This window comes from Hyperolius riggenbachi, chromosome 1, assembly GCF_040937935.1.
Source record: "Hyperolius riggenbachi isolate aHypRig1 chromosome 1, aHypRig1.pri, whole genome shotgun sequence".
NCBI classification, from domain to species: domain Eukaryota; kingdom Metazoa; phylum Chordata; class Amphibia; order Anura; family Hyperoliidae; genus Hyperolius; species Hyperolius riggenbachi.
In genome coordinates, this window is record NC_090646.1 from 531,116,071 (window position 1) to 531,132,951 (window position 16,881).

Genomic DNA, 16,881 nt, shown 5'->3' on the forward strand with positions numbered 1-16,881 from the left:
TTAGGGCTGCACCCCGCAGCACAAGAAGGGGTAGCAACAGGCACAAACAGCAGTGGGGAGGAGGGCCTGACTCCCCCCTCCCTCACCTCGGGCTACCACCAGCGCTCCCCCCACCAGCAACGACAGCTGGGAGGGCCCCATCTAAAGTTTTACAGGGGGGCCCAGTGATTTCTAGTTAAGCCCCTGCTTCTGATGCTGGATTGGAGCCTCCACTATAAGTAACAGCTGAATGGCGTTGACATCCAAATAGCTCAACCCTGTCAAAAGGAAGAAGATGAACCTATATTGTAGTAAGATGAGCAAAAGCATCTGCACACCCATGCTCAAAGAACGGCGTGCAAAGTGCAGAATGTAGAACCATGCAAAATTGAGAGAAAAAGGCTGTACATAAACTGCACCACCAATGCAATGTTAAAGAGATAACACATTTTATTTAACAGCAAAAAAACATATAAACACTTAAAAAGAGGTCCTATGAACCACTAAATCAAAAACCCATTATATAGACACATGATAATGTCATGATAACAATGCTTCACCTCAATGTAATAAATACTGTCTGATATAACAGTGCATTTTAAACTGAGGTTTAAACAGGAACCCCAATTAAAGAGAGGAGACCAGGGTCATGCACTAAAAGCAGGTGCTGAATAAGGTGCAAGTGCTAAGAAAATAAATGTGAATAAAAAATCCGTGTCCTAAAGTGTAATGGAGCATACAGCTGGAAAATGTGTAGCTTCCAAGTGGTATGGCATACTGTACCGGCCAGGGTCCCCACACGTGGCATGGTCTCCAGGACCACTTCATCAGGAGCCTGATCTTCCCTCAGCCTGAGTTTTACATCATCCAGCCTGTCATTTTGTGGGGACCCTGGCCGGTACAGTATGCCATACCATTTGGTAGCTACACATTGTCCAGCTGTATGCTCCATTACACTTTAGGACACATATTTTTCATTCACATTTATTTTCTTAGCACTTGCACCTTATTTAGCACCTGCTTTTAGTGCATGACCCGGGTCTCCTCTCTTTAATTGGGGTTCCTGTTTGAACCTCAGTTTAAAGGGCAGTTATTTCAGGCAGTATTTATTACATTGAGGTAAAGCATTGTTTTGACATTATCATGTGTCTATATAATGGGTTTTTGATTTAGTGGTCCATAGGACCTCTTTTTAAGGGTTTTTATGTTTTTTTGCTGTTCAATGAAATTTGTTAGCTCTTTAACATTGCATTGGTGGTGCAGTTTATGTACAGCCTTTTTCTCTCAGTTTTGCATGAACTTATATTGTAGATGCAGGGAATCACACCACATACAAGTAGAAAAAAGCCATCGGTGCTCACTGGAAACAAGAGGGGCTTGACTGGGATTTTGTGTGGATTATAAGTCTATGGAGGTTGGTGCATTTGACAGTCCCCCGCCTGTACCACCTCTGACACAGGAGACCTGGGTTTGAATCTTGGCTCTTCCTGTTCAGTAAGCCAGCACCTATTCAGTAAGGAGTCCTTGGGTAAGATTCCCTAACAGTGCTACTGTCTACTTAACGTGGTAGTGGCTGCAGCTCTGGCACTTTGAGTCCGACAGGATAAAAGCGCTATACAAATGTTAAAATTATTAGAATTTGTATTATTATTATTATATATGTTACATAGTTGCTTAGCTCCAGAGTCATGGACCCCAGTGAAAATTTCTCATTGTCAATGGGTCACCCTCCAACAGTATTTTATACTGGGGACCCTGGTCTCTGGCTTTCTTGCATCTCAGTACCTGCTTCTGAAGGACAGCAGTAGTAAGAGATGCACCACTGTGCAAAGTTCAGGTATTGGTGATAATGACCACAGCACCATCAGTGAATAGCTGATGTAATTTCTGATGTAGCACCCTACATGGGCTCTCTGCCACAGGGGACCAGTGGTGGTCACATCCTCTGGAACCCCTATTCCTACACAACAATCTGTACTGTATATCTTAAAATATATCTTGCATTGACTTATGTATACAACGTTGTAAGTGAATCCAGAAATCCAAATATCACAAGGTAATAAAGCTGTCCACCTATGATTGATGGTGTCCTATTTTACACAATATAATATAAAGGCTACAGCTAGCTAAATATGAAATAAGTGTTGACCGAATGCAACAGGTAACATGGCTCAAGAGCTGCAGGAGTTAAAACAAGGTGTGATTCTGTCTGGGGAGGTTCCTCTGCAGCATTGTGGAAATACACACAGATATTCACTTACTCCAAGATATTAACTTGTGAAAAAATATGTCAGAGTTCTAAGGAGCTGGATGACAGCCCAGACATTTAATATCCTGAGAGAGATATTTTAACTAGCTGGGTAAACAACAAAATGTTTAAATTGTATTTAATAACACCTCTGTTAAAATATGGTAGTTATGTAATCGCTAGTGGAAGATATTTAACTGTGAATGTTGTGATGTGACTGAAAGGTGCCTGAAATAAGATAAATATGGCTAATGTCATCTACAGTTCCTTTTTTAACCTTGAGGACTGCAGTCTTAAACCCCCCTAAAGACCAGGTTCTTTTTTACTTAATTGGCCACTGCAACTTTAAGGCTAAGCTACAGGGCCGCACAACAAAACACACGAGTGATTCCCCACCCCACCAACAGAGCTCTCTGTTGGTGGGGTCTGATCGCTCCACAGTTTATTTATTTTTTTTATAAATATTTTTTTATTTTTTTTATAAAAATGCCTTTTTTAATTTCTATTCCCCTGCTCCCTCCCCCCGCCAGCCAATCAGGGTGATCAGCTGTCGTAGGCTTCAGCCTATGACAGCCGATCACTGCCTAGCCTATGGAGGGGCTGTCCCCAGTACAGCGCTGCCGCCGATCGCAGCGCTGTACATGTAAATAGACGGCGATCGCGCCGTCTAACAGTCTCGCGAGCGGCAATAGCCGCTCGGAGACTGAAGGCGGGGCGGAGCTCTGCCCCCCAAGCAGGAGATGCGCGCGCAGCCTGCATGCGATCTCCTGCATTAGCCTGCTCCAGGACCTGACGCCAATTGCCGTTAGGCGGTCCTGGGGCTGCCGCCGCGGCCACGCCCCGTTGGCGTGGAGCAATCGTAGAGTAGTTAAAAGAATGTTGGTTGCCTGGCTCTACTCCTGATGGTTCCTGAAGCCAGTGGACAGCGGAGTGAGAATGTACCTTTGCATGCATAATGCTTATTCAGGGCTATTGATTCAGAAAGCATAAAAGGTAGAGAATGACATACTTATGGCCTGGAAGGCAGGTTATATTTCAAGAGGCTTTTTTCTATGGTGCTTGAAGAATCTTGTCCCTTTGCTTGAAGCAGCATCCACTAGTGTCTTGTCCACCTGGCATAATCCAGCTGCATTATCCTGCCACATCTAATCACATCTATGTAGGTGGGGCTGGCGGGATTACCTCAGTTGAGAGCCAGAGCTTGAAGCTAGCAGCGTCTCTTCAATCAAGCATGTAAACCAGCCAGTGGTGTAGCTAGAGACTATGGGGCCCCATAGCAACATTTTCATGGGGGTCTTTATATCTAGACACTCTTGAGCAATGCCACCTGCCCCTACACTATGGATATGAGTTTACTGGGCAATTTACATTTCCGTGCAATGCACACTGTGTATAGTCCATGGGCACTGAGACAAAGTGAGATGGTAGAGAAATAAAGGAAAGTTATTAGAAAAAACATCTCGTACCACCAGGGCCCACTCACCTCCAGGGCCCCATAGCAGTTGCTATGGCTGCTATGGTTATTGCTACGCCCCTGAAACAAACTATGAGCAAGGTGACAATCAAGATGACAAGATTATGTAAACAATATAGAAGAAGACTTCTAAGTTCTACTACCAGCCTGGTGATGACAGGTGTACAAAGCTGCAGCAATGAAAACTGCTGTCCTTTGGTATTGTTAATCAAGCCCTCCAAATTGCAAACCCTGAAGAGCTAGATGTTCTGGCTCCGCCGGCTCTGTGCTTGTTGCGGGTATCACTCAATTACTACTGAAGCCAAAATACATGCTCATCAGAGCCGGGACAAGGTCCTCCAGCACCCAAGGCTGAGACATCAAAGTGTGCCCCTCCCCCATCCCTCCTAAGTAAGAGGTGCTCCATAGCCCCCAGCCCTTAATCTCTAGTTACCTGGCTTGAAGTCGCTACTATATATCCCCTTTTCTTATTTCTCTTTTCTTCAACTCCAATAGGGGGAGCCGAGACAAGATCCTCCAGCACCCAAGGCTTAGACAGCAAAGTGCGCCCCTCCATCCCTGCCACCCCAGCTGTCACACACTGATTGCTATTAGACTAAGAGGCTCCACAGGGCCCACAACCTCCCCAACACCTTAATCAATAGTTATCTGGCTTGCAGTCACTGCCATGTATCCCCTTTTCTTATTTCTCTCTGCTTCAAACACAATTAGGAATGACAGCTGAATGAATTCTGCGCCCCCTCCTACACTGCGCCCTGAGGCTGGAGCCTCTCCAGCCTATGCCTCGGCCCGGCCCTGATGCTCATGATGTTCTTATGTTACATTACACTCTGGGTAGTTGCAGACTTCAGAAGTGTAGCCAGCATTTGGTGTCCTCACTTGCTATGGATGTAGGATTCATGACTGTCCTATTTATGCCACTTCTAGTCCCTCTGATCCCTCTCTGTATCAGTCTATACATGTGCATGTCTAAAGGGATCTCCTGATACATTTAATCGGCAGCATGTGCATGTGTGTGTACAATTTAATAGATGGGGAAAAAAATTAGAGTCAAAATTCATTTTCAGTAGAAAAATACATATATTTACATAGATCTGTACTAGGAACAAATGAGGAAGAAAGAGGGACAGAGTTCTCAAAGAGGGACAGTTGGGAACTATGACTATATGTGTGTAGCCATCGACCAGATCTTTCTTTTCCAAGAGACGCTTGCCCTCAGTAAGCAGTTTACCTGTCTTTACATGCTGTTTGTAAGTAATGTAACTGGTTCTGCCCTGGAGGGCTGCTTTCCACTGTTTAATTTAGAATAAAAGCACGAGCTTGCTTTTGATTACGTTATGCCCTTTTCTTGTGTCATATTATTCTTGTTATTGTTATGATGTAAATACAGGACAGTAAAATGGAAAAAAAATGGTTTAGTGCATTTTGTTTATATTTTATCCCTCATTTAGTTTGCTGGACTGGAGTCGGGATTTGCCTGTTTCTGTGGCAACAATGCAGACTACAGAAAACATGGAGAGACACCGAGCACAGACTGTAACAGTGTCTGCTTCGGGGATCACACACAGCCATGCGGCGGGGACGGGCGCATCATTTTGTTTGACTGTAAGTAATGCTCTTTTTTACTACAAATAATTATTCTAGAACTTGCATTTCCAATAGACTGTAATGAACAATGGACATCCCTATCTGTACTACTACATTAAGACATGCCCAGGAGTCTAGCACTGCTACCAGTGCATAGGTCAGCGCCGAACCTGGGAGCCATCATAGCATCAATGCTTTGCCGCGTAACAGTAATTAGGGGCTCTGGCGTTTGCCAGACACCAAATTACATCTTCCTCCAAGTTGCTACAACTTGGAGGGGGAACAGTATTTAACGCCGCCGGGGAGTTAAACAGCAGCAGGGAGAGCCGTAATTTGGCTCGCCCCGGAACCGAGCTGCCCGGCGCCTACTTCAGATGCACCCCTGTTATTGGCTCACACAGCTCCCTAGTGACAAGTGGCCATAAATACACATTATGGCAGTACTATTTAGTAGCAAATTAATGTAACCAATACAAAATAAAAAATGTGCTAAAACAAATTGGCCTAGAGCACTTGCAAGCCTCTAAATAAACTGACTGCTAAAGAGTTAAAAAGATTGTTGAGATAATAAACTTCAGAAGACAGACCTCTCTGCAACTTTGAAAGTCGTGGAGCTTAATGGCTTTTTTGCATAGAAATAACAACTGGAGTTTCTTAACTCTTCCTGAAACAATATTAGACTTATGTCTCTTCTCCTAATGTTTAATTTCTAGCTGTACTATACATACAAATCATTATATCATAATTTTTTTTTTAGCTTCAGTGTCTCTGTAAAATGAGAAATGCTAAGAAGGATTTTCTTTTTTTTTTACTGTAGAAAAATCACTAAAATCAAAACGTGGACAGTGCAATACATATGTTATGTAAGTAGAGCAAGTATTTGTCTACATATATCGGGGTGTTTTTTTTTTCTGAAATAGTGGGGCTGACAGCTCCTCTTTAACAGCACAGCTTGATGAATAGAGTCCCTAGAACACTAACTTAGGTTGGCCATACATGTATAGGTTTCCTCCCAATGTTTCAAAATGATTATTATTATTTAGTACTTTTATAGCGCTGACAACTTAAGCAGCACTGTACAGAGTATAAATTGTCTTGTCACTTAACTGTCCCTCAGAGGGGCTCACACTCTAATCCCTACCATAGTCTTATGTCTATGTACTGTATGTATCATGTAGCATATGTATCATAGTTTAGGGCCAATTTAGGGGGAAGTCAATTAACTTAGCTGTATGTTTTTGGGACGTGGGAGGAAACCAGAGTGCCTGGAGGAAACCCATGCAGACATGGAGAGAACATATAAACTCCTTGTAGATGTTGACCTGGCTGGGATTCAAACCAGGTACCCAGCGTTGCAAGGCAAGACCACTGGTGTACTCAGTCACGAGTTGTAGGCAGAGGAGAAAATATCAATCAGAAAGATAAGGGTGGCACTGCAGCAGTTCAGGCTGTGTAGAAAACCATGAGTTCTGCATTGTGCGATTTTGCATTTTTCAGTGCATTTTTGTATGTGTTTGCGTTAAAGTTTTTCATGCATTTTTAGTGCGTTTGCGTTTTGAGTTTTTCTTCAAAAATGTCCCTTTTTCAATGGAGTAAAATACAGTACCATTTTTTTTTATTTAAAACGAACGTAAAAAAAACCCCAGTAAAGCACACATCCTTTTCCATTGAAATACACTATGTGCGTTTTAGAGAAATATGCAGCAAGTTGTGCGTTTTCAAGCAGATATATGCATTTTTTTTAATGCAGCCCATTGACTTTTAAATATGGGCAAAAATGCATGCATTTTCGGTAATGCTAAAGATTCTGCCCAGTGTACTCCTAGCCTCAGGCAATCACCAACAATTCCACAATGTATTAACAGGCCAGGTAAATGAATCTATCAAGTACCCACAAACAATGGGGTAAGAGAAGGTGGGTGTCTGGTGAAAGTACGGAGCAGCTAACAGCTGCTCCACATCGCGGGACACTCGCTCACACTCCCGCCAACCAGCGAACTTATTTGTGGAGTTTATATACCTGGCGTGTCATTGCATTGTGGAGTAAAATTCTGTGGATGCCTGAACTGCTGAAGGGCCGCCCTCATGTTTCTGATTTAAAATGCCAATGGTGTTAGCACCGCCATTAGCCTAAACTGTATTAGTAAGTTATTATTATTAAACAGGGGCGTTGCTAGAATCCTAAAAGATCTGGGGCATCCTGGGGCACCAAGGGTGGAGAGAATGGTCAGGTGCCGCGGCAAAAAAATGGGCATAGCCAACTGTAATGTAACAGAAACTCAAAAGGGCCAGAGTTTTTTCCCCAAAACACAGTTAAGGTGGCCACACACGATTATTGTATCGTGTGATGATCCGATTTTACGGTAATTCGATAAAAACGATCGGATCTCCCGAAAAGATCGAAAGCTTTTTTTCATTCAACTGAAAAATCCGATCAGTTTTCCCGTTTTCTTCAAACTTTATCGATCTGGAATGCCAGATATTTTTCTTCAATCTTTCTAAAGATTGTATGGTGTGTGTTAGATTGTCAATTTATTAATATACACACCCTAGCAATTTTGTCAGAGTATCCAATCATTTTTTTCATAATTGGGGAAAAATTGAACATACATACAATCAGTCAGAAAAATTGATTGCAATTCTGAAATTGAACAGATATTTAAAAAATTGTATGGTGTGTGGCCACCTTTAGGCGAAGTGGCTCTAAAGGCGATTAGACAAAAACTTTTCCCTCCAAAAGCACTCATACTGTATAAGGCAGCATTCCCTCCTGCAAAAAAAAAAAAATACATATACCAAAGAAGTGTTTCCTCATATACTGGAAATGCAGAAAATGTAACGCCACAGATTTGGAATGCATAAAACAGAACGCCACAGATTTGGGTTGCATAAAACAGTATGCCACAGATTTGAAATGCATAAAATGGTACGCCATAGATTCTGAATGCATAAAACGGTACTCCACAGATTTGGACTGCATAAAAAACAGTATGGAACATATTTGGATTGCATAAAACGGTATTCCACAGATTTGTATTGTATAAAACGGTACAGCACTGATTTGGAGTGCATACAACGTAACGCCACAAAGTTGGAATGCAGAAACCGTTAACAAAAACTTCTACCACCCCCTGCCACACAGGGACTTCCCAGCCCACACTACTGCTTCAAACACCCCCAACCATGACTTCAACACATTTCCCCCCCACCTGCTACCACACGTCTGACTACTAAAGCACAGGTGCTGCACCACCTAAAAACACACACACACACACACGCACACACGCACACACGCACACACACACACACACACACACACACACACACACACACACTGCAGTGCACTGTCCCATTGCACTTACTTTCAGAAGGAAAAGGCACTGGGCTGGAAGCCGGCAGAAAGAGGTGGTGGGCTTGTCTCCATGCCCGAAACTTGCTGGTTGGTGGTGGCAGAAACAGCTAGAGAGCTGGAGCAAGGCTGAGGATGCCATGTGTCCAGCGGGCAAATGGCTCCGCATGCACATATGTGGGGGCGGAGCTACTCACACTCTCTACAGCCCCCTGACTTTTGACTTCAAATCACCACCGCTGCCAAATACTCATGAATGGACAAGGGGCAGTGTTGCTGACACAGGCAGCTTAGCCTCAGCCAATAGCTGCAGGCTAAGCCAGGCTGCCTGCCTGGTAATGTTTATAGACGGCAAGCGCCGCTCCCAAGGTGGTGGCGCCTTTGTACAGCGCTCAGCCACTGCAATATTAAATAATTCGGGCTGAGAACCCCAGAGTAGACGTAAGGGGCACCCTAAACATATATCTGTGGCACGGCCACGAATATATAACCCTAACGACGCTGATGTTATTAAATGTTATTTATAAACTGCTAACATATTACGCAGTGCTGTACAATAGATAGGTGAGGCATTAAACAGTGTTACACAGGGGTATTACAGTGATAAACAAAGGTACGCAAAATGGTGATGTAACAATACAAAATAGTACATAGAATGCAATGTAAGGATAAAGAAAGCAGACAAATCATATGAGTCCATATGGTGGTGGGAAAGAGCACATTGGGAGAAGGTCTCTGCCAAATATGCATACAACCTGAGTTACTGTGACTAGCGAATAAAGGGAAACCCCACAGATGACAGCCCTACAGCCCAAATAATCGAAAAGGCTGACCACCACAACTGTGACCTGTTTTCCTGTACAAGCATGGATTGAGGCATATAGATCATGGCAAAAGCTGGGAGGTCTCGGGATAGCATCACTACAAAGCTGCCCTGACTAAGAGCCAATTGGCCAGATTTCTATAATGTCCCTAACACTGGGCAGCTGGAGTCTACCTAGCCTTTCTGTAAAAGATACATTCTGCACAGATGGCGAAATGATAACTTTGAGGCATTGTAAATACAACGTTAAGTATTATAAACAGTATAAATGTTCTTCAAAGTTCTTATCACATTCACTCTCTGTATGTTTATTTTCGTTCTATTAAATATGTTCTTAGCTTTATCTTAGTTTAGCATATTTCAACAGCCGTTTTAAACATGGGCCGAGTTGTATATTTATATTCCACAGAGCAAATCTTGTGTTTGAGAAATGTCCGTGAAGTATGCGAGTGGATTAGGGAACATATCCTGCCATGTCTTTTGTAGTTTACCTTTTGATGAGTGTCTATGATGGTGCAGTCTACAGCATTGTTCAGCAGAGCGCTAGCGATGGTCTACAGCCAACGGGTCTCTGGTTGTTTTATGTTTCATTCAGCGAAACATCAGTGGAAACAGTTTCATTCAGCAGTTTTAATGTGACCTTTTCCCCCATATTGTCCTATTATACTTTATATATAGCACATTCTTTTACTGAGCCTAGACTGCCTTCCTCTCTGTTTGATATACTCACCCCTGCCTTGTTATGTTTGTCTGCTGAAAAAGCAGGAAGAATCAAACCAAGCTGCCCACAATTGTAAACTAGAGGGCCGTGATTGGCGATTAAAGCACACCTGTCATGGTTTGCATCGTTGTGTGGCTACCACAATGCAGTATGTTCGAAATACTTTCCTGCGCAGGTATATTCACAATGTGACTTTCACTAAATAGAGACCTCAACCTCTATAAGTTCTGCCACACTTTGTCCTGCTGTCTGTTCACCGGTGAGAGGCATGTATTTAAAGTGTATTTTAGTGAAATATGGAGGATTACCTTTAAAAACAAATAAAAATAAAAGAAATCAAAAATGGTACAAGCAAGTATCAGGAACAGCGATGGGGACCCCTGTGGCCCCAACCTATTCAAATCTTTTCCTATCAGTTTGGGAGGACAAGACCATTTGGTCCCCTGTGAATCCATTCCGGAGCCATATTAAATTATGGCGTCAATACGTGGATGACGTCCTTGTAGTATGGGATGGTGACCGTGTGGAATTTTTGAAATTTATGGAGTGGATTAATTCCAACCAAATTAATATGAGTTTTACCTCACACTTTGGCGATAGGGAAGTGGAGTACCTAGACCTAAAGGTGGTTGTTGAGGATCAGGTGGTGACCACAAAAGGTTATAGGAAGGAAACCGCCACGAATAGCTTGCTCCACTTTGCTAGTTACCATCCCAGACATGTCAAGGACGCCATCCCGTATGGCCAATTCTTGCGCCTCAGGCGGAATAACAAAAACGAGTCAGATTTTGAGGAACAAACGATAGAGCTTGGTGAACGTCTGATCAATAGAGGATATGAACCAGATTCAGTTGGTAAAGCCCTAGATAGAGCCCGACAGGTTCCAAGAGAACAGTTACTCACCAGGAAGAATCGATTGCGATCTACAAGCAATCGGTGTAACTTCGTATTTGATTATTCCCCACTCTCTGAAAAGATTAGACAAGCGGTTCGCAATCAATGGCGAATCCTCAGATTGGATAAACATCTGAAGGATATAACCGAATCACCCCCGAGGGTCAGCTTTAGGAGGGGTAAAACAATCAGGAGGTTGGTGGTGCATAGTGACATAAAAAAGGAGGAAGAGTCTGGTAACTGGTTGACTAAAAGTAAGTGGGAGGAGAATTATGGTTGTGGGCACTGTAGTGCCTGCCGCTTTATTAAAAAGGGTAAGGCAGTGCAGATTGGCCCGATTACCTGGAAAATCAGAGAGTTCATCAATTGCCGTACTCGGTTTGTCGTTTACTGTGTGTGGTGTCCCTGTGGCCGCTATTACATTGGTAGGACGGTCCAGCCACTGAAGGAGAGATTTCTTCAACATAAAAGATCTATCAAAAATGGGGTAGGTGCTACCCGATTGATAGAACATATAAATGAGGCCCATTTGGGTAATGCAGATTGTCTCTCCTTTGCTGGTCTGGAGGTCGTACAGAGCGACCGCAGAGGGGGGCTGAGAGATGATAGGCTCTCAAAGAGGGAAGCATGGATGATTTATCATACTGAGGCTCTGGGGAATCTGGGTTTCAATGAGAGGGATGAGGCGAATGTGTTTTTTAAATAGGTCTGTTACAGGTATTTTTGTATAAACTACACTGCCACCTATGTTCCTGATCTTATACAAAAAAACTTCCCCCCCCCGACCCTGCCCTGTGAGAGAGGGGGAGGGGTTACCTGTTTATAGGTAGTGTAGGAAGTAAGGTTGACAGGCCCCACGTGTCCTGAAGAGGCGTGAATATCACGTGAAACAGCTGTAGACAGTAGGGGCTTTCTTTCTGTAATCGTTGCTTTGTGGCCTTAATAAAAGAAGATTTCCTGTGGAGTGCCGGAGTTCGTGCCTTCTTTCAGTTTATCCAAAAATAAAAGAAAGGCAGTTGACAGGCTGATCCTATGACTTCTTCTAATACTTTCTGACTAACCGACCCAGAACAAGTATGCAGGAGAGGCAACCTGTCTCATGTGCACCTTCACTGGTTTTGGGTGTACATCAGGTGTGACTCAAACTATTTAAACTAAAATTGAAAATGCCAACCAAATACATCAATTACTCCCGATTACCACTGTTCAGCACTGAACAAGCGGACAGGGTCAGGGGGAGGTCACTCAGTTGCATGTCGTGGCGCGTTTCATATGACTCCGATGCTTTCTACTTCGAGTTTGGAAGGAGGAAGTATTGGAGTCACATGAAACACGCCGTGACACGCAAGTCAGTGACCTCCCCCTGACACTGTCTGCTTGTTCAGTGCTGAACAGTGGTAATCAGGAGTATCTGGGTGTTCTGAATTCAATATGCCTAATTCGAACACCACCGTAAAGTTAGTTGATTTTACACAACAAAAAAATCCCAACATCAGGCCAACAACATCAGAGCACAAAAACAATTCACATGTTCCTCTTCACCACCCCACAACCTTACAATTATGGAATCACGAGAGCACAAGCAGTTGTCATAACTACATTTTAATTAGTCTAGTTTAAGGTTTAAGTGTGATAACCAGCTAGACCACCGTTTTGGGAATTTAATAAATATCAGTTCTTTATTAACAAATTATATCCATTTTTCCCCAGTGGGGCATGACTGAAATATTTTACAGTGGAAAAAAGAAGATTTCTGCCTCCATACTTTTCTCACTGAAGATTCACTTTAAAGGGATACTGTAGGGGGTCGGGGGAAAATGAGCTGAACTTACCCGGGGCTTCTAATGGTCCCCCGCAGACATCCTGTGTTGGCGCAGCCACTCACCGATGCTCCGGCCCCGCCTCCAGTTCACTTCTGGAATTTGACTTTAAAGTCAGAAAACCACTGCGCCTGCACGCCCGTGTCCTCGCTCCCGCTGATGTCACCAGGAGTGTACTGCGCAGACACAGACCATACTGGGCCTGCGCTGTGCGTTCTTGATGACATCAGCGGGATCGAGGACACGGCAATGCAGGCGCAGTGGTTTTCAGACTTTAAAGTCTGAAATTCCAGAAGTGAACCGGAGGCGGGGCTGGAGCATCGGTGAGTGGCTGCGCCAACACAGGATGTCTGCGGGGGACCGTTATAAGCCCTGGGTAAGTTCAACTCATTTTCCCCTGACCCCCCTACAGTATCCCTTTAAAGCCTTATTCTATATTCCTCTCACTTTAAAGAGGGATTGTCAGCCACAAAATCAAATTCCATTGACCCACTGCTCTGTGTTAATTATGTAGCTTCTTGTAACTTTACCCTGCATTGCAAGCACTTCAGTCTATTCAAAAATGTTTCTGCTGTGATACATCTTATCCCAATCAGCCTGGCTCTATCTTTGCCACCGCCAACGAGAGGGAAGCTTGTCATCACCCCTCCCACATTCCTGCTCCTCACTGATTAGCTGAGTGCAGTTCAGTGTGAAGCTGAAATACGATCTATGCCTGTGCTCTCATCTGTTGCAAAGCAAGCTAGCTATGACAGTGCAGATTCTAGGAGGAAAAAAATTAAGGGAGTAAATTACATCAGGATTGGCTTCAGTCAGAGGGAACCAAGATGGCAAATGCCAGGAACAGAATTCTCTTTATTTACAATATTAAATTCACTGTAATCAAAATGTGAACTGTTACATAAGTAAAACAAGTAGTTATCTACTTATATACTGTATGTGGTTTTTTTCCTGGCATGGTATGGCTGACCCTGCTGCTTTAAGAGTATTTTTTGGAAGCAGTTATTACATACATTCATTCATGACACCACCCCTGTCATATGTAGATGGTGGTTGAGATACATTTGATTTTGTTTTAGAGTTTCATTTTTTAGATTTTATCAGTGGGTTGAATGTTCTTTTTAATATCCTCAATGTTCAGAGAACTGATTGCAAAACACAACCTGAGGACACCTGAACATCTCTGGCCTGTGTCTGCTCAGCACCTAGATGTCAGGTTGTAATTCCTTACCACTCCCTCTGTCAGCGCTTCAGGCAAGGAACTTATGACAGAAAGATATTCCATGTCTAGACAGGTATATGGATGTATGAGTAAGATGTGTAAGTAGAAGCTACTTTTAAATAAAAAGGAAAAAAATTGTCTATGCCAACACTTTTAGTGTCTGATTTACTTGTGAAAACATGTATATACAATTCCGTTTGTTCGTGTTTTTACAGGAAATGACATCACTGACCCATTTTGCTATGTATAGTTATGTCTGTTTGCTATGTATGGTTATTGTAGCCTGAAAATATGTTAGATGCACTGATAATCCTGTATTCACTAACTAAATCACTTCTAGATACTGAAAATAGTAAACTTGTAGTTTAAAAAAAAAACTTTATGTACTTCGTACATCTCGAGGGGGAAGCTTCTTGATGATTCAGAGGCTTCCCCAGTATTCAGCGACCCCTCCGCTGCTGGCCAGGACCCTTCTAACCTTCGCGGCTCATGTATGAGCGCGGTCGCACTGTGCAGACGCCAGCGGGTTTGCACATGCATGGTATCATGGAGCCGCCCGTAGACAGAGAGAAAAGCTGTGCACAAGTGGCTCCATGCTACTGCACTGACGCGGGCCATACTATGCACCTGCCCCAATGTGGCTGCGCTCGTACACGGAGGGGAGCACGCCGCAAGCAGACTTCAACTTTAAAGCTGTACATTGTTCAGAGGATCCCATTTCAGTGTAGTGCAGGAGGGGTGCAGGGAGACCAGGGAAGCCTTTGGACCATCCAGAGGATTTCCCCCTACTGAGGTAAGTATCTAACTTTTTTATAGGTACCCTTTAACCCTTTGTCGACCACACCACGGCAATTGGCGTGAATGCGGCAGCAGCCCCAGGACCGCTTCACGGCAATTGTGTGAAGTCCTGGGGCGGAGTTTTGCAGGAGATCATGTGCCATCAGTCTCCCAGTGGGTTTAAGCCCGTGGTCCTTAAGTGGTTAAAGGACCACTACACTACTACTAAACACATACAAATAAGAAGTACGTTTCTTTCTCCTATTTTGCTGTTACTTACAGTAGGTAGTAGAAATCTGACAGAACCAATAGGTTTTGGACTAGCCCATCTCTTCATGGGAGATTCTCAAGGTTTTGTTTATTTTCAAAAGCACTAAGTGAATGGCAGTTGCTTCATCCAACTGCTAAACAAGTGTGCAGGGAGGCTGGGCAGCATCTTTGTATAAATCATTTTTAGGGAATATCTTTATAAAGAATAAAAACCTTGCCGAGAATCCCCCAAGAAGAGATGGACTAGTCCAAAACCTGTCGGTTCTGTCAGATTTCTACTAACTACTGTATGTGACAGCAACATAGGAGAAAAGTAATTTATTGCTCATTTTATTCTGGAAAAAGTGTATTTCTTATTTGTATGTGTTTACATGTATTTTAAATTTTACAATTTTTCACAATAGTGGTCCTTTCAGTATTACTAAAAGGTTTGATATGACATCTTTAGTAAGGCTAGGTTCCCACTAGGGAAAAAACATATCGTTTCTGCATCAGAAAAAACGTATGTTCACAGATCCTATGTTAGTTATAGGACCCATGCACACTTGTCAATCTGTAACTCATCTGTTTGATCCGTTGCCTTAAGCGGAACACAAATTTGGAACCTGCATGATTCTTCTCGGATCGTCGACAAGGCGGATGCTGACAACAATAATTGCAGTGTCCATTGTCACCAGGCTGGTTGCCGTGTACGTTCCTGCTCTACCTGCTTTTTGGGTCTTCGGTCACCTTGGGTCCTCTGTTGATGCTGCTACCGTCACTCAGCTCCACTGCACAGGACAAGCATCCCATTGGATTGCAAAAGACCAACCAGAATCCTGCCTAACAATAAGAAGGATTCTCATTGGTCCACCACTCAGTGAACCAATTTATACCATATAAATTTGGTCATGAGGAGAAAAGTGTTTTTATTTCTGTAGAATTAGTAAGCAGCTGTTCGTAGCAAAAAGTTTCTGTACCGTGTTAGCCAAACAAATTATATAGGTAGAAAAAAACAACGTTTTGTAAAAAATAATACCTTTTAATGGCTAACTAATAGAGTTAAATGATGCAAACTTTCTGGGATCTAGCCCTCTTCTTCAGGCATATTTTCAGATGTTAGGTGAAGTAAAAATCTGCATCAGTGTTTTACTTCACCTAACATCTGAAAATATGCCTGAAGAAGGGGACTAGATCCCAGAAAGCTTGCATCATTTAACTCTATTAGTTAGCCATTAAAAGGTATTATTTTTTACAAAACGTTGTTTTTTTCTACCTATATAAGCAGCTGTCCATCACTCATTACAATTAGGCCCTAAGACAACCTGTTATTGCAGATTTGTGCTACCCACTTAAAGTGAACCTGAACCAAGGAAAATTATTTAAAATAAACACTTGATGTACCTACAAATGAATATAACATGCTTACCTTGCCATCAGTTCCTCTCAGAAGCTCATCATTTTCTTCTTACGATACCTTCCAGTTCTGAGAAGATTTTGTCAGAAATGAAATACATCATTTGCTACTGGTTACAGCATATATCAGTTGTTGTCAGTTATAACTTAAACTAAAAGGACAACTGATGTGCAAGGTAATGTTCGTGTTTCCCTATGGCTCAAGTGGGCAATATTACAGTAGTGTGTTGACCAGGAAGCTGTTATGGAGTAATGGCCATTTTCAAAATAGAGGACGGAGAATTCCATTGATCTCAGTGGACAAACAGGACACATAAGAGGA

At 42.9% G+C, this 16,881-nt stretch overlaps 1 protein-coding gene across 2 annotated transcripts in view; it reads left to right on the forward strand.

Annotated features, from left to right (window-relative positions):
• Positions 1-16,881, forward strand: part of KREMEN1 (kringle containing transmembrane protein 1) — a 202,421-nt gene that overhangs the window by 152,899 nt on the left and 32,641 nt on the right. For both annotated transcript variants that reach the window (XM_068271634.1, XM_068271635.1), the window contains exon 5: positions 5,153-5,306. In XM_068271634.1, the coding sequence (XP_068127735.1) occupies positions 5,153-5,306 (154 nt within the window). The remainder of the gene's footprint in view (positions 1-5,152; positions 5,307-16,881) is intronic.